The sequence below is a fragment of the Pteropus alecto genome, unplaced genomic scaffold, assembly GCF_000325575.1.
Source record: "Pteropus alecto unplaced genomic scaffold, ASM32557v1 scaffold24, whole genome shotgun sequence".
Taxonomy (NCBI): Eukaryota; Metazoa; Chordata; class Mammalia; order Chiroptera; family Pteropodidae; genus Pteropus; species Pteropus alecto.
Genome location: NW_006439192.1, coordinates 10,967,310 through 10,992,961, shown reverse-complemented (window position 1 = coordinate 10,992,961; position 25,652 = coordinate 10,967,310). Strand labels below are relative to the sequence as shown.

Below are 25,652 nucleotides of genomic sequence, written 5' to 3'. Positions count from 1 at the left end.
TTTCATTGAGATGCCTGGCTTAAGTTTGGGGTTGTTTGAAAATGATATTTTAGGCAAATGGCTCATGTAACCAGTCAGTTTTCACTTTACATGGTAATCATGTTATCTGAAACTCCTTGCATATTATAACTGTGTCCTCATTTTATGCAGTTCTGTGGGAACTGAGATTTCAGAGGCAGGTCCAGATTGGCAATGAAGATTTATGGAATCCTTCTCACTACTCATTCTTAGCTGACCAAAGTACAAAGTTGTTAAGTATATTAATTTCAGTATCAGGTTTTAAAAAAATATTTTATGTACTTTCTTTGTTCTTTGAGTTCTTGGAATCTATTAATCTTTTTTAAATAGAATGGTGGTAGACTTTTCATCTTTGAACAGAATCCAGAATTAAGAATGTAAACCTCACTGTGAGTCATTTTCATTCAGCTCTTAGATATGACAGTATAATTAAGACATTAAAAAAAAAATCCCACTGTGTGTCCAAATATTTGTTTATTTTGTGTCAAACCTGAAAATTTCTAAATTTGCTGTGACAAAAATAATCATGGTTAGAGATAGAGGGAATGTATTTAATTTTGCCTGTTTGGGGCACAGTTTTTGAGTGTTGCTGTTTTGAAAGAATGTATTTGAGCATGAGGATTGAGGGAACAAGAGCAAGAAATACTCTAGTAGGTCGTATTTACCATGTCATTTCTGAGTCATGTTTTCATACTTTTCCACAGAATTTTTCTTTAAAAACTCTGTGGGGTTTGTTTGTTTGTTTGTTTGTTTGTTTTGATGAGATTAGGAAGAGGACATTGGTCATAGGAGGAGTAGATAAGGTATTTAGAACAAATGTGTGCCTTATAGAATTCACATAAGGGGAAATGCTTGAATTTTACCTTTCTAGGGTGACCTTGGCTTATACTTGTATAGAATGATAAGGTACAAATTAAATACTAAGTTTTAGAATTAGGTATAATCATAACCACTTTATGATTTAAAACTGTGATCTTACACAAATAATTTAGTTGTTTTGGTCCTCAATTTCTCATTTATAAAGTGGGCATCATGCCTACTGCAACAGGTTGTTATGAGAAGTTAAATGAAATAATAAAGCAGGTAGAGCTCTAGTAAATGCTTGTTTCCTTCCATCCTTATTTCCCTTAGGTGCCAGTAATCAGGTGTTCTCATGGGTCATTTTTGTATTCTGACACTCAGTAAAATCTGAATGACTGACTGGTTGGCAGTTACTATATGCTGCTCTTTGTTACTGTCAGTGTGAATTAGTGTTACATCCTGTTTCATATCCTTTGTAATTTTGTAAACTTGAATTATGATTTGATACGACATGAAATCAGCTGCTTTTTTTTTTTCATTGCAATTTAGGTCTTCTAACCTAGTCAGTGGAGATGTTGCAAATAGTATAATGGAAAATTATTAATGTAGCTTAAATATTTTCCCAACAAATATTTCAGTAGGAGGAGTATGAAGTTCTAGTGACTTGCTGTGACTGAATATAAATTGTCTGAAAGCTTCACAAAAGTGAAGAGGTATGAATAATGATTAATACTTTTTAAAGCAAATTAATTATGAACAAATCATTCTTCAGCCTGCTAGAGGGCATCATAGTTACTGTTTCTGAAAATTGCAACCCACTAGAAACAAGGGAAGAGAAAGGGCAGAGGAGGAACTATGTTAAAAGAAAAAGGCAGTCTTTTCTTCCTCAGCATGGGGGAAAGGATCTGAGGTAGATAGGACAAATGTGATTGGATACTGTCATTAAGTATAATTGCTAATAAGATAATTTATTGAATCCACTAGAAAAACAAGTTTTAAAAAAATTATTTAGTAAATTTCCCAAAGAATGAAAACTTAAGAGTTATAGTCTTTGTCTCCTTCTGGTTGAAAGTACAACAAACAGTATATTGAAGTTTCAATCTATTGAATCAATTCTCAGAGATAGGAAAATAATAATGGGCATATAATTTCTTAAGAAACTCAAGTTCAAAGCAGAATCAGAATATTATGGTACAGGTTCAATCCTATGTTACTTGTGAAAAATGTTTCTAAATGTGTAACTTTAAAGTTTGTTTAAAATAGCACTAAACCTGATTTTAATTAGTCTTAATGTTTATGCTAATGGAGAATTTGCCTGGAATACTTGTAAATTCTTGAGGCCTTGAGAGTGCAGAGGCGTTAATTTAAGGAAGGATTCACAAAGATTGGTGAAAAGTCTTGTCCTTCTCTCCCACAGACAGATTGAAGCACCTTTTGCATGTGGTCATTGTCCCTTTGAACAGTAAAAATTTCATGATCCTGTTATAAACTTATGTGGTTAGACTATAAAGTTATGTTTTATTCCTTATTAGTGTTTCATTTAGCTAAGTCTAGTCAAGTTTTAGAAAAAGTAATCTACCCCTAAATAAAAGGAAAGATAAAACAATAATTGACTTGGCACAAGTGAATTCATTGTTCCCATGCTGTTGTCAGTTTGTCTTTACTTCAGTCCAACAGATATCTTTTAGCACTCTCTGTGTACATGGTTCTATTTTTAAAAGGCAGATGGAAAGATCCTGATTGAAGGATGGGGGTTTATTGAGTCCCTATTATGTACCAAGAACCAATCTAGGTTTATATATATTGTCTAATTCAATTATAACAGGAGTCCTCAGAGGTAGGTAGTATTTTATGAAAGAGGAAGTTGTGATTGACAGAAGTAAAGTTACTTGCCTAAGGACAGACAGTTGCTGAGTATAGAGCAGCATTCTAAAACCCAGGTTTGTCTGACTCTGGACAGTATTTTCTTTTGGACTTGACTCTTGGGGTTTCCAGGTAGAAAGAGATGTTTTATTATAATCATTATTATATTTATGCCAGTGCTTGCTTTACCTTATACTAAATCGTGGTTTGTGTAAGCTGATTTCATAAATGTATTGTAGACTAGCTTAACTCTTCATTGCAAAAAGGATTTGAATATAAAAATCTGCTATATATAATACAGAAAAAGCTACGTCTAAGTTACTGTAGATGTAATGGGCCTTTTAACAAATTCTTGATTTTGTATATTTATAAGAGAACTTGACAATAGGAACAAAATTTTAATTGGAGGATTCTTTTATTATAAAATTTCATGTCAAAGTTTGATCATAAAGAACTAGTCTCATGTAATTTTAGTAAAATTTTATTTACTTGGATTAATTTTTTGAGTGAATAATTAAATATTTTCTAATGTCTATTAAGTCTTATATGCCCATGCTTACCATATGCTGGCCGCTGTTCTAAGAGCTCTTCAAATATTATTTGTTTTGTCCACCTAATAACCTTGTGAGGTAGATACTATTATTATCTCCTCATTTACAGATGAAGAAATGAAAGCACAGAGAGATAAAGTAGCTTCTAAGATCCCTGAACTAGGAGGTAGCAGAACTGGAATTTGAACCCATGCAGTCTGGTTCCAGAGGACCGGCTCTTGACCGCAGCTGACCTTAACTATGGTGTGTTGCCATTAGTAAGTGAAGCAGACTTAGTAGAGAATTCGATTTTTTGAACTAAAAAAAAAAAAAAATGCAGTTTTATTTTTATCAGTGAAGTTCAAAGAAAAAAGTTATAATGGGTATCTATCTAATGAGGCACGTAAATGCAGATAGTTCATTGAAGTAAAATTAAGTAATGTTTCACAAATAAGCTAGTCCCAGATGTTGACAGAATTCTGAATTTTTGATGATTTTCTGTGAAAGACAAAGACTAAATAAAACGTGTATGATGAAAACCTGGACTTCTACATAGTCGAAGATTACTTCTTGACTATTTTACTTGACTTAATTCTACAGCCTGCATTGTCACAGATTCTAAATTAATGGATTTATTTTATGTTGGCCTTATTTATCTAATGCTATCACTATATTTAATGTTATTCACTTGACAGGAAGAACAATCTAATTATTATTTCTCCATTGGTTACAAATTAATTACTTTACATAGCAGTTTTAAGAGAAGTATTGTTTTGACAAACATACTTAAACAGCATGCAAAAGATAATTTCTGTCTGAGGAGAAATATCCCTCTCATTTCTCTCTCATTATAAAAATAATACATGTTTGTAATAAACAGCAATATAGAAATGCATAAAAGAGGAAGTAGAAGTCCCAATTATTTCACTCTCAGAGATATACTTTTTGTAAACTTATTTGTTTATCATGTATAAATACATATATGTTATATTTTAAATTTAAGATTTGTTATGCAGTAGATACCCATTGAGGTATCTGCCCAAGAACTCTTCTCTCAGAAATAACGCCTCTTCCCCCATCACTATTGTTTTTATTGGCTCTTCCCACTTCTCTGGCTAAACTTTTGAAGTCTAGAACCAGATATTGAGATAAGCTGGACCAAATTCTCTTTAGTGAGAGTGTGGAATTAAGATTCAGATAACACAGGTGTGCATGTTTGTGTTTCAGGGAGGGATAGTGGTGCTAGGAGACAGGATAGACAGCAGCAAGATAAATTTTTGGACACATTTCTGCCTTTGCTTTTGATGAGATACCCTTTTTCTTTAATAATTTTTCTGTTTTTTTTAAAGCTAGCTGATTTAGTTTTGTTTCTTATAATTAAAAAATCTCTGATAAAATCAGTATTCAAAGACATAGTCATAGATTATAGTGTCTTAAATTGAGGATTCTTAGAGATCATTTTTATTACCTAATATTCATTATTTACTATTGTTTTTTTAAATTACTAGTTACTGTTTTACTTTACTGAGTTACTATTTACTTCCTATTGTTTTTATTTTTTATTTTAATTTTTATTAAATTTATTGGGGTGACATTGGTTAATAAAAAATAGGTTTCAAGTATATAATTCAATAATACATCATCTGTATATCGTGTTGTGTTCTCACCACCCAAAGTCAGATCTGCCAACCCTCGCTTCTTTCCCTCGAGTAACCACTAAACTGTTGTTTGTGTCTGAGTTTTTTTTTTGTTCATTTGTTGCTTTAAGTTTTATAACCCAGATATGAATGAAATCTTAAGGTTCTCAACTTTTTCTGTGTGACTTACTTTACTTAGCATGGTTGTTTGAAGATCCATCTATGTTGTCGCCAGCGGCAGTATTTCAACTTTTTTTATGACTGCGTAGTATTACATTGCATATACGTACTAAATCTTTATCCAATTGTCTATTGAAGGACACTTCAGTTGTTTCCATTTCTTGACCAGTGTGAATGATGCTGCAATGAATATTGAGGTACATATATCCTTATGGTTAAATGTTTTCATTTGTCCATAATTAGAGGGATTGCTGGATCATATGGTAATTCTATTCTTATTCTTATTAAGTAACCTCCATACTGTTTTTCATAGGGGCTGTACCATCCTATTATGTTTTTAAGTTAGAAATCTTTCTTCAAATGAAATCTAATGCAGTAACCCAATATATAAAAGTGTTCAGAGAGTGGGGAGAAACATAAGCCTTCATGTATTATTCCACCTTGCATAAGTATGTATGTGTGTGAGCCGGGGTAGCTGTAGATCCTTAAGAACCTAAAGAGCAATGGTTTTAATTAGGAGATATTTTGCCTCTTGAGGGGTTATGTAGCAATGTCTAGAGACATCTTTGGTTATCACAATGGGGTGGAGGGTTATTGCCTCTGGTGCATAGAGTTCGGGTACTGTTAAACATCCTATAATGCATGGGACAACTCCTCACTGCACTTCAAGCCAAGCCAAATCCTGAGTAATTTGGCTGGTAAAGATTCAACAGGCCAGTCTTAGATTTAGATAGATAGTTTATGACTCATAAATATAGACAGTGAAAAGAAGAGTAAGTCAAAGATACCAGTTCCTTGTGGTCCTTGTACCACACACCAAAAAGGATGACAATGAAAGATAAAAGGCCCGATGACTGCAGCACGAGTTGTAGGATACCCTTTTGCTGAAGAGCCAATAGAAGGGAAGAGGAGGAAAGTCCCATACTCATCACAAGTGGAAAGTAATGACAACCTTAAGGGGATGTGGAGAGGTGAATGGAAGATGGCCTCAGAATAGCTCCTGGCAAGTCTCTCATCCTTATTCATTTAAAAGATGACAAGGTGTTGACCAAGACTCAGATAAACTATGATTCAAGTCTTGAGTTAGCATATGAGGATACTTGCAGAGTCTCCAGGGCACCATGGTAGAGCCATTACCCCACACTTGCAACAAAGAATTAATCTGGTCCAAATGTCAGTGGTTCCAAGGTTGAAAAACTACTCTAGAGTAGTGCTGTTCAATAGGAAAGTATTGCCAGGCACAAAAGTAATTAAAAAACTTCTAATAGCCACATTAAAAAGAAATAGGTGATATTAATTTAATAATGTATTTTATTTAACATGTCTAGAATATTATTTCAACACATAAGGAGTATAGAACATTATTAATGAAGTTTTTAAAATTTTTTTCAACCAAGTTTCTGAAATCTGGAGTATATTTTATTCTTAAATCATATTTCAATTTAAACAAAATTTTCATCAGTAATACATGATCTATGTTTAGATTTAATAAAATTTATAGTTGAAAAAGTAGGTTCATATATTTAAGATGTTCCAAACATTTTTCAATAAGTGAATCATATATCAGTTTTAAAATTTAAATTTATTAAAATTAAATTGATAATTTAGATCATCAGCCTCAGTAGCCAGATTTTAAGGATTCAACTCCCACATATGGCTAGTGGCTACCATATTGGACAGTATAGCTCAAGAATACTGGGAAATCACTAATCTTAATTTATGGCTAATGAGACCCAGCTAAGACCACACAGCCATTACTTCAAAGCTTTTCTCCTGAAACCCAGCTTGCTCAGTTCTCTACATTTTACTAGAATACCTGTTCTTAAATCTCCATTTTAGAAGAGCTTTTAAACTAAGTCACATTCGTCACATTATATTATGACGTTCTCAGAGGTTTCTCCAAAGGGTATTGATTGAGATGAAAAAAGCTGACTTCACTCAGTGAATGTCATTCAGTGAAAAGATATCACCGAGCATCAAAGAAATGTCTAGCTTGTATTCTTAAGAGAAACTTACTTATTAATATGAATATATTAAAAGAGAACAGAATTGATCATTTTTTTCTGAGTCTCAGATTTAATTTTATACAGAGTCAGTGTTTATCTCCTATGAATGTCAGAATTTTAAGAATTTAAATTTATTTGGAGGTGGAAACTGCTGTGAAAAAGATGGGTCATAATAATTGAAGAGAATTTTAAAAAGAAATGTAAAGAGGAAATAAAATATTTTTAAAATGCAAAATTTTACAAATGAAAATAAACATTAAATTTATATCAAAGAGTTTCTTTGATTTAGCTAGTCAGACCTTGTATATCTTGGTTGCAGAGTAGTATTAGAAAAATTTTGAATGTGTGTACTTTACTATTACTGTTTTTTTAAAAATAATTTTTAAGGTATAACATAATTTAATAGATGTTACCTCAATTAAATTTATCCCAAAAATAAGGATATAGTGTTTTTACAGTAGCAAAATAATTGCTTTTTGTAAATATACATGGAAACAGTTATAATTAAATCATTGCTTGATATATGCTATATGCTATAACATGTGACTGTAGTTAGGGTAGGCTCACAAATTATCTCCCATGTATTTTGTATACTATTACTCTGTTAACTTATTTGTACTCTTGAGTTGTCAGCTGTTTTTTATAGTAGTTGTTCTGAATTTATATGTGTAATTTTTTTCTGCATCATTGAGTTTATACTGTTTGGGCTTCTTGATCCTATAGATCGGTGTCTTTTCTTAGTTCTGTGAAAATCTTAGGCATTATCTCTTTAAATATGTAAATGTTTTCTTTTTATTTTAAGACTGATTACAGCATGATCGACCTTCTCACTCCATCCTTTGTCCACGATTATCTCTCCATGCAGCATTCTTGGAAATATCTGTTGACATGAATTCTAATTCAATGATTTACTCTTCATTTGTTTCTAATCAGTAGTTAAACCACTCTATTGAACTTTTAAAAATCAACTTTATTGAATTGTAACATAAAATGAGTATGAGATAATGAAATAAAATGCATCCATTTTAAGTGTACATATTGATGAGCTTTGACAAATGTGTATACCCATGTAACCACCACCACAGTCAAAATAATAGAATGTTTTCATCTCTCTAAAAAGTTTTTTTAATGCCTATTTTCAGTCAGTTTTTTTCTCCACCACCCCAGGCAACAATTGATCTGTTTGTGATTGTAGATTAGCTTTCTGTTCTATAAAGATGTTCTTTAATGTCTGACCTCTTTTGCTTACCTTAATATTTTAGAGATTTTATCCTTCTTGTATGAGTCAGTAGTTCATTTCTTTTTATTGCTGAGCAGTATTCTGCTATATGGATGGATATATCACAATTTACTTATCCTTTTATCCATTGGTGGATATTGAAGTTGCTCCTCGGTTTTTACTATTATAAATAAATGAATATTCATGTACAAATCTTTCATTTGAACACATTTTTTTCCCTTTCAGCTAAACACCTAAAAGTAGAATTGGTAGAACATGTAGTGATATATACCTACCTTTATAAGAAACTGCCAAACTGATTTCCAAAGTGGTTACACCATTTTAAATGCCCACCAGCAATGCATGAGAGTACCAGTTTAGTACATTTGATATTGCCTATCTTTCAAATTTGTGTTTCTCTGTTGATGAATGATTTTGAGCATCTTTTCATGTATTAGTAATTTGTATATCTTTTATGAAGTATCTTAGTCTTTTGCCCATTTTTCAAACTGGGTTGTTGTTTTATTGATATATAGATGTTCATTATATAACATGGATCTGCATTCTTTATCAGACATATTTGTTACAAGTGTTTTGTTCTAGTCTCTGGCTTGCCTTTTTCTGTTCTTAATGGTGTCTTTTGAAGAGCTGAAAGTCTTAATTTTGATGAAGTACAATTTATCAATAATTTCTTTTGTGGTTTAGGCTCTTTATCCTAAGAAATCGTTTCTATCTCAAGGTCATGAAGATTTTCTTCTGTGTTGTGGTCCACAGATAATATTGTTTTAACTTTTATATTTAAGTTTATGGCTCATCTGGAGCTAATTTGGTTATATGGTATAGGGTAAGAGTCAGATTTTCTATATTTTTTTCTTTTCTATGTTATTTCAGTTATTTCAGCATGATTTGTTGGAGTATTTTTTTTTCCACCATTGAATTATGTTGCCTCTTTTGTAGAAAAGTCAGTTGGCCATACATGTGTTGATCTGTTTCTTGTTCCATTGATCTAAATATCCTTATTACAATAATACATTGTCTTAATTTCTATAGCTTTGTAATAAATCTTGACATTACGTAGTTTGATTCCTTTAACTTTTCAGGTCTAGAATTCCCACTCGATTATTAGAGTATATCTCTCTGTTGCTTCTTCATGCCATATTTTCCTTTAATTCTTTGAACTTATGTATAATAGTTGCTTTAAAGCCTTTGTCTGTTAAGTCCAACATCTGGGCCATCTTGAATATGATTTCTTTTGACTGCTTTTTTGTTGTTCTTGACTGTGGGTCACGTTTTCTTTTTTCTTCATATGTCTAATAATTTTTTACTTAATAGTAGACATTGTAGAGACTCTTCAATATTATTTTCACTTATGTTCCTCTAAAATATGTTTATTTTTGAAAATGTTAGCAGAGTTCAATTGCTGGCAAGTCACCTTGAGCTTCTGGAAGTTTGGTTTTATACTTTGTTAGTGCATTTCTGTGGAAAGCCCAAGGTGTTTCCAAAATTTCTCTGACATAGTGCAACCGAGTTTCCAGATTGTAGCTCTCCCGCAGATCTTGTTGAGGTTTGGTTTTAGAGTTTATTAGGGTGTGCCTAGACTGAGGCTTGTTCTAGGACAGACATTTAAAAATATTTGGCATCTTTGCATTCTTAAATGTCATTGAACATTCTGAAGAGCTTTTGTTTATATGGGTTATATATAATATATTGGAAATCAAAACTACAAAGTTTTTTAAAAAGTTGCTAATTTGTTTAGCAAATGGCAAATTCAGTATTTGCTTGAAAGCTTAAATTTTATCCTTGACATTTTAAAAACATGTCTGCCAGATATTCAAGTCTGAATAATCATAGTATTTCTGTCAGTTTTTCTTTTAATTAAAAATAATGCTTCATGACAAATGGCTAGTTCAGCTTGCAACTCCAGTAATCACACAATTTTTTTCCTTTAGACAACCATTGTTATTTAGATATGCAGCAGAAGTTCTTATGCATTCTTCCCAGTTCTTTACAGAGAATATTTAAAATATGTGTATCCAAGGATTAAGATTTAATAAAATTAGTAATTTTTGCTATGTGATCAAGGGCATTCTAAAATGAAATTGCCTTTTTTTTTTCTTTTACTGCAAATTCATGGTAGTGAAGAATGCAGTGATCACTATTAAAGTTTGGTGCCACTGCCTTGATTTATGATAAGTTACCAGCAGTATTATCTATCCTCTTTTGCTTTTACACCATCAATGCAAATGTTAGTACAGTGAAACAAAGAAACTATGTTAAAATATTATGAAAATACTTTTAATGTTGTGGACCCCAGCTCTCCGCTCTAGAGTATGATACTTATTCATAACAAAAATGTCCTTCCTGTTTTAAGTTTCACCAAGCATGCAATGGGGTGTTTTTAGGACCCCTTTACCCTCTTAAGGCCAGAATTTCAGTTTTTTTCAGCATTACTGTCACCCCTAACACTTCTCGTCTGCTAACTCTTTTATGCTCTCAACTCATAACAGCTATTATCTGTTAAGCGTCAGGTGGTCTTACACATATACCGCCCAGCCCATAGCCATGTTACCACAGGGAACCCTTACACAGACATTTGGGGCCTGCTCTGTGTACAAGTCTCTTCTCTCCAGCTTCTCCCACCCAGCAGATCCAACTTGTTCATTTGCCCTGAATTCAGATTTCTGTCTTCCCAGCTCAGCATAACCACCATATTCTGCTCTGATTCCAGTTGTATTCATAAGGTTGGCAAATTGTCTCAGGCAGAGTTGAGTGATTATGGTTCCATCGTTTGAGTTTCTTTTTCAAGGGTCACAGTCGAGCACTGTTATTGACCACTGCCTTCAGTTGCTTCCATATTTTGTCCAGTTTTATAATTGTTTATGTCAGAGAGCAAAGACTAGTCTAATACCATGATTATTTCTTCATGGCTGGAAACAAGTTTTTAATTTTAGTTATTGTATTTTTATTTCTAGAGATCCTTTTTGGTTCTTTTACAATAGAAATATCTTTCAATTTGTCTTTTATTTCATTAAACATAATAAACATAGTTCTTAATCTGTTCTGATAATTCTAGTATCTGAAGATTTTATAGATCTGTCTTTATGTTGTCTATTGTTGCTAGTTGTTTCTGCATTTTAGATTACTTATGTGCCTGATTATCTTGGCTATGTTCTGGACATTTTACCATATATTTTTTAATAGGAATTTTTTTTTGGCCTTTGATGAAGAAGGTACCTTCCACTGAGAGAATAGATGTATACGTCTGCCAGATGCCCTAGCATTACTGCTAATCTGGGATTACTTTAAATCCAATTTAGGACTTCAAATAGGCTGGACATCCAAAGTTTCCAACCAGAGCTATGATTCTGTACTAGGTTTAGTTCACATCCACTTTATCCTCATTCTGAGGGTACAGCCCTTATTGTGTAAGGAGAGCCTTTGTGAGAATTCTTATTTTTTTTAGGTGGGGGGAGGAAGTGCTGGGCATTGATTACTGTTTCCTTTGCTCCGTTAGACATTGAAAGGACAGTTTATATTTTTCCGAATCGGTAATCGCTTTCAAAAAGCAGCTTCCATACATGTTTACCCACTGGATTCCCTTTTTTGCCTGAATTTGGGGCTGGTAATTCTTTAACTATCTCATAAGCTCTTAGATGATTTTAAGAAGTTAAGTTTTTGTTTTTGTTTTAAACATGTTTCTCTTCATTGTTTATAGCCTAAGGGTTAGTAGACATAAGCTAGTCTGCCAATACTGAAAATGGGACATTGTGTCATTTAAAACTTAATTTAAATTCCGTAAGCCATACTGCTTTAGGATAGCATTGGCTACTTGAATTTTCATTTTTACTGTTAGTGATACATCAACTTTTAATGATTTTTTTAGAACAAAATGTTAGGTTACTTTTATGCTGTAGTAAATAAAGTATATCTTGAATGAAAAGATAAATGACAATGAAAAGATAATGGCTTTTCAAAAAAATGTACAGTATATAAATATGTACAGTATTATAGTGGTATAATATTATACTGTTAGATAGTATTATACCACTATGATATTATACATATTTCTATAGAAGAGGAGGCCTGAATATGTATTAACTGCAAGGTATATTATATATACATGTGTGTGTGTGTGTGTGTGTGTGTATGTATGTGTGTATACACACATATATATGTATATATATATATATATCACTTTAAAAGAATAATTTGTCTCTTAAAACCACGTGTGTTGATGAGAGTCCTATACATTGAAGATCATAACTAGTCAAAATTTGAACCCTTGATATTTTGCTCCAGAATTTATTTTATTTGCTAAAATATTTATTGAACTTGGTCTTTTGTCTGATTCGACTTTTGAAACTCAGTCAAATGAATATCTCTATACTTTTAAAGAGTAAGATGACAATATAATACTTGGAAAACATTTTAACATAAATAGAACTTATTTTAAAATTGACTTTATTGCGAGGAGCAGTTTTAGACCCTTAATGTAGCTCTAAAATTCACACAACAAAGAATTTATAATATTTTAAAGTGAAACTATACTGAAACACATTTGATAATTTACCCAAAAGCCTTACTACATTTTTACTACATTTTTAGTTTGGAAGATTCACATCATTTCTATTCTAACTTCTTAAATCAGTTAATAACATTCCTGTAGTTAAATGCAACATATCGTAATAGCACTTTGTATTTTTCTGGGATTTTGACAGGATGAGGCCTTGCATATGTGTGGAAATATTTTTATTTGGAAGAATTAAAATGATGTGAGTGCTTAAATTTAATAGTTTTGAGGCATTAAGTAAAATAACTTTAGTCTGTTACTACATTTGTCACAGGCTAAAGCCATGCTTTCTGAGTCTGGCTTACTGTAGATGAACATTTGTACCAGGTAGTAAGAGAATCACATGTCCTAGCTATAAGTTTGAGAATGATATTTTGAATATTGTGATCCTACCTTAGTTTTAACAATCTGTTGTTATGCCAGCTGCTGTATTTTCTTCATCTTTCTCACCTCAAAAGAAGTTAAATGAATTTGAGATATCTCAGTAGGACAACTGGATATGGCCAAGTTGTTTGAGATTTGAGGTTTGATAATGCCCTAATTGGTACAAGGAGATAGTACAAGGAGATTTTGAATGGCCAAAGTAATCTTGAATTTATGTACTGAATGTTACTCAGATTTTAATTTCCTTGTTTTTATTTTAAACCTTACTTTGTTTATTGTCTCTATATTTTGAGAACTTTGCTTCAGACATCTGTGCTACTTTTCAAAGAATCTGTTTTATATTGGTGTGCTGTCAGTGTATATTGATTTTCCAAGATGAATCCCTAATTGTATTATGTATTAGTAGTCACATTTTATTATTCCCTTTGGTAGCTGAGAACTTTGAGAGCAAATTTTGAAGCATCTAGAATCGGAAGTCCTCCATGCCACCACTTCAAAGACAGATTAACATTCTTGAAAGCCATTGTTGTTACCTTTGCCTCACGTATGTGCTGTTCTTCTGGTATTAAGATACCTTTTTTTTTTTTTTTAAAGAGTTTAGATCTTAATGCTTGAGGTCTTTGGCCATAACTCTCAAAGTAGTATCAGGGATTTGCGGCTTCCTCTTAGATATCTAGAAATCATCTATCTAGTCTGTTTCCTTCACTTCTTAGACCTGGGAACTGAGACTCAGAGAATCGTACAGCCCTGGTTCAGTGCTTCTCAAACTGCCTGTTGTGGAAGACCAGATTTTTTCCTACCCAATGTACGACAGGCCAATAATTTTGTAAACTATAATTAAAATGAAGTATTAGAAAAAGTAATTTTAAAATGACATACACAGTTTTAAATGCGTCCTCTTAATTTCTGTGCTTATCTCAATGTAGATGGATTACAAAGAGTTCTGGGACTAGAATATTCCATAGACAACACATTATATATCACTGCCCATGGTTGGGTTGTGATCCATGGGCCGAATTCAGCTCATTGCCGAATTGTTTTTTATAATGTCCTGCAAGCTAAAAATTGTTTTTATATTTTAAAATGATTTTTAAAATTTCACAATAATAATATTTTGTGACATGTAAAAGTTATATGAAGTTTGTATTTCAGTGTCCTTAAATAAAGTTGTATTGGAACACAACCACACACATTTTTTTTTTAAGTATTATCTGTGGCTTCTTTTCTCCCAGTAATTGGGGGATTGAGGCAGGATGAATAATTGAGAATGAGACCATATGGTCTACAAAGCCTAAAATATTTACTGTCTGGCCCTTTACAGTAAAAGTAAAGATCTGAAGATCTGGCTGTAGGAAAATAAATAGTGGTAGTGTCGAAAGTGCAAACTGGGTCTACATTTTTAAAAATGTGCTTTAAATATTACCATTAACTGATATGTATTATGCCACTTTTGTTCTCATTTAATCCTTTCAGCAATCCCTTTATAAAAGTTAGATAAGTTTAGATCCCTCCGATCTAGTTTTAGTTACTTTTCTTGTTCCTAAAACTCTTAACTCTGTTGAGGATTTTTTAAAACTCATGTCTGGTGAATTAATGGTTAAATCTTTTTCTAATGTGGATTTTGTTGTCAACATCTGGTTCAGAAAATTCAGCTTCCTCTTCCCTGTTGCTACATTACTCTGCAGTAGATGTTTCTGTGTGTTCAGGTCAGATGAAAGAGATAGGTATGACTCAGAAATGTTTAGAAAACAGATTATTTCTACTAAAAAGATTGCTCCTTTAAAAATCACCTAAAATAAAGGAAAACTGCAGCTAAACTGCAGTGGCAGATTTCTATTGCAAAATAGTAAAGGTAATAGGTAAAATACTGGTCGTTACAACAGAAAAGATTATGGTTTTAGGTGACTTTTGGAGGAACAATAAGTCTTTCATTGTTTTGCTTCTACCATTCATTAAGCTGCAGAATAAAAGTTCCCATCATATTATTGTCAAGCCTTGTTAAATTAACATACTGCTTTACTTCTTGTTAAAACAGGTTCTGAAGTTCTGATGTATGCAGTAAAAACTCCGCTTTTCATGGTAGCTGTTATTTCTTTGTTTTCCTACCCTTTGCATGGAATCACTCAGCAACTAAATAAAGATATAGTGATAGCTTTCAGCTTTATATTTGATACATGAGTCTGCTTCATGATAAGGACCCTTTAAAAACCAGATCTCCACACTGGGATTTCTTCCTGGAATAAAAAAATATGTTGCTGTGAAAGCCTATTCATTATGATGAAAGAGTTAACTACAGTTTGATGTTGTGGTACTTCCTATTTTATTCTACTTACTCTTGAGTCAGTTTATAAATGTCTGGTAAATAATTATGTTCATTGGTTACATTCAATAATAGAATAATATGGAAAGCTTTGACAAAATCTCACTGTATAATTTCAAGGCATGGCTAGTCTTTATTATCCCAAATCTGAAACTACCTAAGATTTAATGCAAGAGATGTTGATAAACACTGTCCCAGCAGTTATGTCCTAATTCTAGATAAGGTTCTTCCTTTGTATGTTATAACAAAGGCTTTGACTAGATAGCTTATGCATTAAAGAAAGAGAAAGTGCTGTATAAATAGCGTAACTTATTACTTAATAATATATATGAGGATTGCCTTCCAAATATATCAGAGAATGTATATACTTTGTCATGGAACTATTAATGAATGAAAATTTGGGATTCGTTAGCAGTAGTGGCTCAGGTGTTTTTAGATATTACATAACATCTTTAAATACTTGAATTTAATATTTTTGCTTTGTTTTAAATTAATGCTGTAGTATAGTGGTAAGTGGTAAAAACTCCTATTCTCTCCAGGAATACACAAAATCTTAACTATTTGAAATGTTAGAATAACTTGTAATTGTACTGTGCTTATTTGGGCGAGTTTTTAGTGTATATTTATTAGTTTAATCATTGATTGGGTAATGGTATAGCAACGTCCATCGTTCCCCCTCCCCCCAAACACACACATATCAGATGTAGTGGAGAAATGTTTTAGATTAAATTATTATATCTGGATTTTGCTTAAACAGCGATTATGTCTTTTGGGAGCCCCCATATCTAAGAATTCTCTATAAGCTACTTTTTACCCAATATAACGTGTTCAACATTTGTTCCTTAGCATATATTATTGTGATGGATTTTTGTTTCTAAACATTTTTGATGGAAAGAATTATTGTAGAAGGCAGTTCTTTTTTTTGCAGCTCCACTGCAGGGGACCAGAATTGCATGCATTACTATGTCTGTGAAACTTCTTGGAAACAAGCCAGTATGTTAGGGTGAGATTCATATGTAAGCGGTGAGCCACTAAAAGGCTTGCACAGTATTACAACTCTTCTGAGGAGAGAAAGCTTTAGGAAATTCAGCAGTAAAGCAGCAGCAGCAGCAACAAGCAGCCACAGTGGTAGTAAAGATAGGGCAGGTTCACAGCGTATTGCACACTGTGAGGCAGTGAGCATACAGCTTCCCATCCTGCTGCCTGAAGGAGGCAAACCCAAACTGTCTATTGCAAGATTTTTCTGGTTTCATGTTTATGTTGTTAAGTCATGTGATAATACTGTACCATAAGTTGCCAACTTTGCTTTACTCTAGAGAGGATCCTTTGCTGCAGTGCTTTTCCCCCCTTTTTTCTTTTTCTTTACTCTTTTTTTTTTCTTGAAAGAGAAAAAATTATGCAATGTATGTTTATGCCTACACCATGCCGAGACGACACTTACCAGTAAATAATCTTTGTATCCCAGAGGTAAGATACTGTTTCTGCTTTCCTTGCACAGTGCTGCTGCAGCACGGAGCCGATCCAAACATTCGGAACACTGATGGGAAATCAGCCCTGGACCTGGCAGATCCTTCAGCAAAAGCTGTTCTTACAGGTAAGAAAAGCAGAGCTACCAAATTATTTTATCTGTGGAACTACTGGCTTGATCTTAGAAAATCTTTATGCACTGAATTTCATTTGTTTCTACTGATTAAACTCAACAAATATATATGCCATTATCTTACTTCATTATTGATTTGATATATTAACTGTCTCATTAATTTCTATGCTCTCATAAGCATAAGCAATAAGATTGTTTATTCTACTGAGAATTTCTGAGAATCATAGCATTAAATGATAACATATATTATTCGCTCATGTTTTAGTCATTTTTTATGGTTTAGATCATAATTTTCTTGTACCTCATCCTCTCTGTTGATTCTTTTGAAGGCCTTCAATATGGGGCAAGCAAGGGCATTTGTATTACTTTATAAAAGTACTTTTGATTGGAAAGACAACCTGCTGCCTTATTACTTAGATCAATAGTTAAATAAAATATGATGCTGTTCCTTCCTTACCACCCTGTTTATATTTTTATTGTATCTTTGCACTTCAGCATGATAGCTAAGTACTTTTTAACTGAGGCAATGTATTACCTTTTTACTTCAGGTAATGAAAAATTTTGGCTTCAGTGTCAGTTTTATTAAGACAAATGTCAAGAACCAGCAAAGAGGAAATGCTAGAATAGAAAAGATCTCTCATAACAATATAGAAAATAATGCTATAAGTGATATGGTATTGAGCAACTGTTTTCATTGATCTTTATTCTCAAAATGCTGCATTGGATCTATTTTTGTTTTTATTCTTAGCATCTGAGTTCTGCTGTTTTTGCCTCCTTTTACTTAACTGACCTTTGTAATTTGGAGCCTTTTTGTCACTGCAGTGCTAACAGTATTGTTTTAAACAGTTGTGTGAAAGTGAATGACTTTTAACTTCCTTTAAATTTGCCCATGTTTGAAGAAAATAAATCTTTCGTTCATTTTTTAGTGTCCATTCTGTGCATTTTTAACAAAGATTTTTAACAAAGATTTTCTAAGATCAAGAATGGATGAATGGATAATGTTTATATATAGAAAGCTTTGAAAATATGTGGAATTCTGCTTAATTACATAGAAAGACAACTTCTAACCATGTTAAAATTAATCTCTGCTAAATTAGAGTAATATGATTTTTCTCAAAAGGTTAGGTGATTGGACTGCTGAATCAAGATAACATATTCTAGAGAAATAAAACTATTTTAAACCAGTGTAGAGAAGAAATTTAAATGTAATTATAAAATTTTAAATAATGAAATTAAAATATATAGTCTCAGGCCTGCTTGGGCTCTGTAGCCTTTCAGTGTCTTCTTTTAACAGAGTCCTAGGCAACAATAGCAGCCTTGGAGTGGTCTCTGACCAAAGGAGAAATATGGTTCATAGTAATAGAAGTAGATTATAAATGCTGTCCAAGACTGTCTCTATATGTAAGTGTCCTCCCTCTGACCTTTACCTCTTTTCCCTCAGTGCTTGCCTTGTCCATTTGTTAGGTTCATTTAATGCAACACTGCTTTTTGGATCCACTTACATTTTTTCTAAAAGACAAAGTTTAAACATAGTTAATTAATAACAAGAAGCTATCTCCTAATTTGAAATGAATTTCAGGGGAGATTTTATTGGCTGTTGCTAGTTTGGGTAAGAACTGTGGCATAATTCATGGAAACTGAAGATGCTTGAAAAACAGATACCATATCTATGAAACTTAGTTTGAAAAGCATCTAGCACTGTACCTTGCTTAGATAAGGAAGATTATTCATTCTTTTTGGTCATAATACTGTTCGTTAATTGTTCTTTTCAAGAATATTTACTTTTTTAGAAATGACATATAACTTTTCAGTTATGATTTAAAGGAAAAACATTCTAATAATAGTAGTTAAGTTTGTAGAAAATATAAGCTAGTGATATTTACATATTCATTTTATATAATAGGGTGGACAACCTTTAAGTAAAATGTATCCTAAAATGGTTTCTGCCCAGGCAGGTTCTCTTCTAAGCAGTTCTTTGGAATTATAGTGGAAATGTTATTTCCAAAGCTAAATTTAAAAGATTAAGCATTGATAGAAAGGGAATCTTTTGAAAGGAATGCCTTAGTTTAGAGTTATTAGAGATTATTTTGGGTGATGTGGCATTTTTTATTTTTGTGGCACATGCAATTGTAGTACCATTACATGCCTTGAGGGTGACGTTTTTGTTCTTAATTTGTTTTCTTTTTGGAAATTTAGTTGCTAAAGATGACTTTATAGTATCTTTTATGTTGCTACTTTTGTGCATTAGCCAAAAATGTATAAAGGTATATGCGTATATTTCTTAAAGAAGATTGGCAAGGTGAAAATATTTTTACAGAATATTTAAAATATGTAAACGAGTAATATCCTCTTCTACATAAAGAATGCATTACAAAGCTGTATAAAACAACAACATACCCTTAATTTTACAATTAAGGGACCCCAGCATATAGCCATTTGCTTTGAATAGTCTACTTAGGTATTTTGAAGAGAATAATTAATTGGAGAGACTCATTAAACTCGTCACTGAATAGTGTTAAGTGACTGATATATGCTTAAAAGAAATCTTGAGTTTTTTTGTTTTTGTTTTTTGTTAATAACTCTGAAATTCTAGGCATTCAACTGAAGGACTTGGAGGTGGTTTGTTTGTTTTAGGGAGCAAGGATATGAAAATTCTAAAACCGTCTATGTAAATTTTAATGAAGAGCAGTTTTGGTATGTTACAGTTATGGATCTTAAAATTTTGTTTATTTTGGCCTTTTCTCTCTAGTTATAAAAAAATACTTTCATTGTGGAAATTAAGGAAAATAGGAAAAGTAAAAAAAAAGAAAAAAATCATTTGTAATTCTACCACCTAGAGAATATTTCGCTAGAGTTTATTTATAATTTTCTGAGCACACACATCCCACACTCTTCTTTCTCTTTAATCATATCAGCCTTATATGTTACATATTGCTTAATAATCTTAAAAAAAAATAGTTACGTGAATATTCTCAGAAGACATTAAGTATTCTGCAACATAAATTTATATTAACTTTATAATATCCTTCTATGGATAGATTTTAGTTCAGGTTAAGTTAGTTAGTTTGTTTGTTTTAGCTAATCTTCTAGTGTTTACCATTTAGATAGGTGGTTTTCTTCCTTGTGAATTTGAGTCATTTTATCAATTCCACTGACATTGTCTTTACTGTATTCAGCCTTAGCATCCACAAACATGTTATATCTCTCCATTTCATACTGAAGTATGTGAGAATTTGGAGAATGAGGAACTTCTCTTTTAGGGGCTGAAATGCTTATGGTATTGTTTTGGGAGAGCCACACAAGTTAAAGGTCATTGATAAAGGGTATCCTCGCCTAAGGGGTAAGGATGTGTAGGGGTGTTTGTTAATCATGTAAAGGGAGTTCTCTGGGAGTACAGTGGGAAGTTGGGTTAAGAGAAGGCATGATAACAGATTGAGTCTGAGAGTTTGTGAAAGGATAGGTGACCAAAGTAGGACCAGGGATGACAGGGATGTAAAGTGGGTGAGTTTAGATGGTCACAAGATTGCCAAAATAATTGATCCCAGCAGTTTCCTAGTAGATGTAGGCTGAGGGAAGTAGGGAGGAAGGATATATTTGCACCAAGGTGTCTCAGGGATAAGCTTTAATCTGGACTCATTGCACTTCTGAGGAAATCCTATTCTGTGCCTGATAGCTCCTAGTCTTTTCTGAAAGAAATCAGCCTGTGGCTCAGGTTAGAGGCAGAGTTGAGGGGTCTGATATGTTCTTGCTGAACCTGGAGTGTTAAATCAACAAAATATATCTGGAATCCTACAGCTCTTTTTTTCTGCTCCAGTGCTTCCTACTGCTTTTTCAGATAAAACCAAAGCCTTCAACATGATCAATGAGGATTTAAATTATCTGGACCTTGCCTGTATAGGTTTGGTTACTATGTTTTGTTCAAGCCAAAATGTAGGGTTCCTTTCTTTTTCTTACACTTTTCATCTAACCTCTCAGTAATTTTGGTCTACCATACTTTCAGATCTCCAGTCCAACCATTTCTTACCAGCTTCATTGCTTCAGGCCTAGTACATTCCTTCATCATTTTTCTTTCATGACAGCAATAGCCTCATAGAAGGTCTCCGGGCCTCCACTTATACTTGACTCAGTTCTCACTGTAACGGGGGTGGTATTTCTAAAGCATAAGCCCCGTGATTAGGAAACTCTTTAATGTATTCTCATTACCCCTGAATAAAATCCAGACTCTTCTTTAACCATAGCCTGCCATGATCTGGCCCCTGCCTTGCATATGTCTGATCTTGTCTTTTACTGTATTTGTCCTTGTTCTCTTTGCTTCAGCCATAGCTGGATGCTTGTTGTTCCTCAAACAGATGAAGCCTTTTCTATGTCTGGACTAACGTGTTATATACTGAAACTAGAACACTGCCCCAAAACTTCACATGGTTCATCGGTCAAGTCTTCACTCAAAGATTTACTCCTCAGAGAAGTCTTCTTGTCCTCAATTCCATTAGATTACTTTATTTTCTTCATGGATTTATTGATATTTGAAATTGTATTTTTTTTATTGTTATTCGTTTGCTGCAGTAAAATGAAAGCTTCACAGGGTTTGAACTTTTGTCCATCTTGCTTATTACTTCATTGTGCTCATGACTTAGACAAGTATATAACATGATTAAATAAACAAAATATATCTTGGGTCTGATTACTGGTAACAAGGCAGCATATTTTCTAGGTCCTACAAATACTCATTAGCCAGTAATGTTTTGACATCTCATGCCATATTGTAATAGTCTTACTAAATTTTCTAATTCTTAAAAATTGTTTTGAATTGCTTATAGTCATGTACATTTCTTAGAACAGTGCATTAAAATTTTTTTTAATTGGTATGCTGGGTGAGGTATGTACAGAGCCTTTTATCAACAGATTTCTTGGATAGCTCCTTTGAGAACATTTTAATTCTGGAAAGATCAAACTTTCTGCAGCTGTTACATCAGACTTCCAGATGTCAAACCAGGGCCTGATTTTTACTCTTTTTGTCATTGCTCTATTAATGTGACGTTTTACATATTAGCTATACTGCAAGGTAACATATTTCATATCATGAATAGTACATTTTTACTATCAACCTACATGATTGAAGACAAATTTCTCATGTCTTTAATTTGAACTTCAGAAATTATTTTTACCAGTTATTAAGAAGTCTAGCATGCCTCCTAGAAAATAAACATAGGAGGAAATACCTTATTTTTAAAGAAAAGGTATAAATTTATTCATCTCAGTTTTATTAGGAAAAATTTGTTATGTTAAGACGAATTTTGGATTTTAGAAAATTTCCTTTAGTATTAGAGCACGAAAGTTAAAACGTATCATTGAAATAAAACAGTATGAGTTCTTATTTTAAAGACATGTTGTAAATGTTAATTCTTTAATTATTAAGAAAATTTTATTAATGGCTTGGTCTGTCTATAATTTTGGACATAACTAGGAAATTTAAGATTTTGTTATTAAAAGTGATTGAAACATTTTTTTGAAACCTTAAAAATATGAAAATAGTTCAGGAGAGGAATAAAAAAACTAATACCTTTCTTTTTTAAAAGATCATATTGGACATAGGTCACACTGATTTAAATTTTAAAATGCTATGCACTTTGAATAAACAGGTCAAAGGTTTACCTGAAGCTAGTTAATTTCTTCTTTTTAACATTTATTTAATTTGCTTACTGGTTTTTATTGAATTGTTTTTTAGATAATACAGCAAGCTAAACCTTCTTTTAGAAGTCAGCTTTATGTAAAATCAGTAATAATAATAAACTGTAGCTGACAACTCTTGAGTTCTTCTGTGAACCAAGCACTGTCACAAGAGCATTGAATGTTCACAGCACTAAGCGACAGATATGATCATTGTACCCCTTTTTGCAGATGCATAGGCATAGGTTGTTACTTTTACAAGTTTACACAGCCATTAAGGGAAATTATTGGGTTTTAAAGTCAAGCAGGTTAACTCCAGAATCAGTGTTCTTATAGAGGCAGAATCAGATTTTTTACCTACTCATTCATTTAGAAGGATGTAGTATAAAACACGTTTGAAAAGTTGGATTGACCCATAAACTCAGTGCTTCAATTCAATCTGTTAATATAATATTTTACTAGTTTCATAGCTTGAAGATTGTTCCTTTCAAAAAAAAAATTACCTGGGGTGGTTCCTTAGAGTAGTGGTTAGCATGTCTGCTTTACACGCAGGAGGTCCTGGGTTCGAGCCCCAGCAGAGCCATGGCCCATACCCGGGGTGCGCCAGGCCCAGGGTGCAGCTGCGGAGCGTGTGGGAGGAGACGCCCCACCTTCAGAGATCCAGCTCTTAAGGGGAACTGGCAACATCCACAGGTCAGGGGTGGAAGTGTGTGTGTGTGGGGAAAATTAAGAATAAAATTAAAAGATAATAAAAAAAAAAATTACCTGATTACTATTACCTGCAAAATTTATTATTCTATTATTATAATAAAATTAATTGAGTAGTAAATTACTTATCCAACTCTACAAACTCTATTCTTATCTTCGCTCTCTAGTTAATAGTCTTGAATAACATTCATTTGAAACATTAATAAAACAATATTTAGAACCTATAAGGAAAGATGTAATTTTCAGAATGTTTGAGCTATTTATAGGTAAGAGGCAGCTCAAATAATGTAAGTAAGCCTTACATGAGTTACAGTTAGATGTATATATAGAGAGAGGGAATAGAAACTCTTTCTGTTTAGAAAACCCAGCACTCTAATATTTCAAGCTCTTCCCATCAACATTTTTATGTAATTAAAGCCAGCAAGCTTACATCGTTAAAACCAGCATGATTTTTCAACTCATCAAAAATGACATATTTGTGAAGCATAATAACTTGTTAGTTTATACCCTGAGAGCAGCTGTCATTTTCCCCAATAAACTATAGCAACCTTACAGCACATTCATTGCAATTTACATTAGAGCTTTAACTACAACCGAATTGTTATTTTAAGTGGTTTTTTAAAATTTTCTTATAATAATTATTGTTAACATTTGCTTTCTTAAAATAGCATGTGACATTAGAATTCAGTAATTCTTTGGTATTGTAAGGGTTAATAGCTGTATTTGAAATTTGTAATAAATTTTTATTTTGCCATAATTGTATGTTCACATGCAGTTGTAAGAAATGATATAGAGAGGTCCCCTGTACCTTCTGTATTATTTTTCCTTAGTGGTAGGTAACATCTTGCAAAACTGTAATATGGAGTCACAACCAGGATATTGACATTGATACGGTCTAGGTACAAAACATTTTCATTAAAAAATATATTGTTTTGTAGTTTTCACCACTGGTCTTTATCAATTTTGGTATTAGGGTACTACTGGCTTCATAAAAGAGTTAGGGAGTGTTCCATCTTCTTTTATTTTCTGAAAGAGATTATTTCTTCTTTTGTCGAATTCACTGGTGAAACCATCTGGGCCTGGCACTTTTTTGGGAAAATTTTTATTGATTGAGTTTCTTTGTAAATGTAGGGCTAATAAGTTTAGGTTATATATTTCTCCTTGAAATTTTGTAGTTTTATGTCTTTAAAGGAATTGGTGAATTTCATCTAAGCTTTCAAATTTCTTTGTATAGAGTTGTTTGTAGTTTTCCTTTGTTAGACAACTTTTGATGTCTGCAGGATCTGTAGTGATATCCCATTTCATTCCTAATAATTGGTAATTTGTATTTTCTGTGTCTTGTGTTGCCTAGAAGTTTGTTGATTTTAATGGTTTTTTTTTTTTTTAAAGAACCAATTCTATTTCATTGATTTTTTTGTTTGTTTGTTTTTAATTTTATTGATTTCTGTTCTTATGTTTATTATTTCCTTCTGCTTGCCTTGGGCTTATTTTACTCTCTAGTTTCTTGAGATGGTAGCTTAGAAAATTGATTGGAGATTTTTCCTTTTCAAACTTATGCATTTTAGTGCTATAAATTTTCCTCTATGTACTACTTTAACCGTATTCCCAAATTTTGATATATTCTATTTTCATTTTCATTTAGTTTAATATATTCTTTTCTTTTCTCTGAAACGTCCTATTTAACCCATAGGTTATTTAGTAGAAGTATGTTGTTTAAATTCTGTTTGGAGATTTTTTTCGTTAACTTTCTGATATTGCTTTCTAGTTTGATTCTGTTGTGGTTTGACAACACTTTATGTTTTCAGTTATTTTTATTTAAAAATGTTTGTTTTGTGGCCCAGAATGTGGTCTGTTTTTCATGTTCCATGGACACATGAAAAAAAAATGTGTTTTTGGCTGTTGTTGGATGGAGTGTTCTGTAAGTGTCTATTAGATCTTGTTGGTTGATGATGTTGTTGAATTATTCTGTATTTTGCTTATTTTCCTTACATGATCCGCACTGATATCATGGTTCAGAGGAGGGCTGGCCTCCTTACTACTGGGCTGTAGTGAAAATCTGGCAGTCCGCGGTCTCCACTGACATTGTGATGAGGAAGGGCTAATTATTACCTGGCAGAAATGAAAGTTCTGGCTTCCATTGAGCTTGCAA

The 25,652-nt window shown here is 32.5% G+C and overlaps 1 protein-coding gene across 1 annotated transcript in view; it reads left to right on the top strand.

Annotated features, from left to right (window-relative positions):
- The window catches only part of TNKS (tankyrase), a 180,459-nt gene that overhangs the window by 40,576 nt on the left and 114,231 nt on the right, over nucleotides 1-25,652 (top strand). Inside the window, exon 3 of the mRNA XM_006916343.3 lies at nucleotides 17,027-17,122. Within this exon, the coding sequence (XP_006916405.1) occupies nucleotides 17,027-17,122 (96 nt within the window). The remainder of the gene's footprint in view (nucleotides 1-17,026; nucleotides 17,123-25,652) is intronic.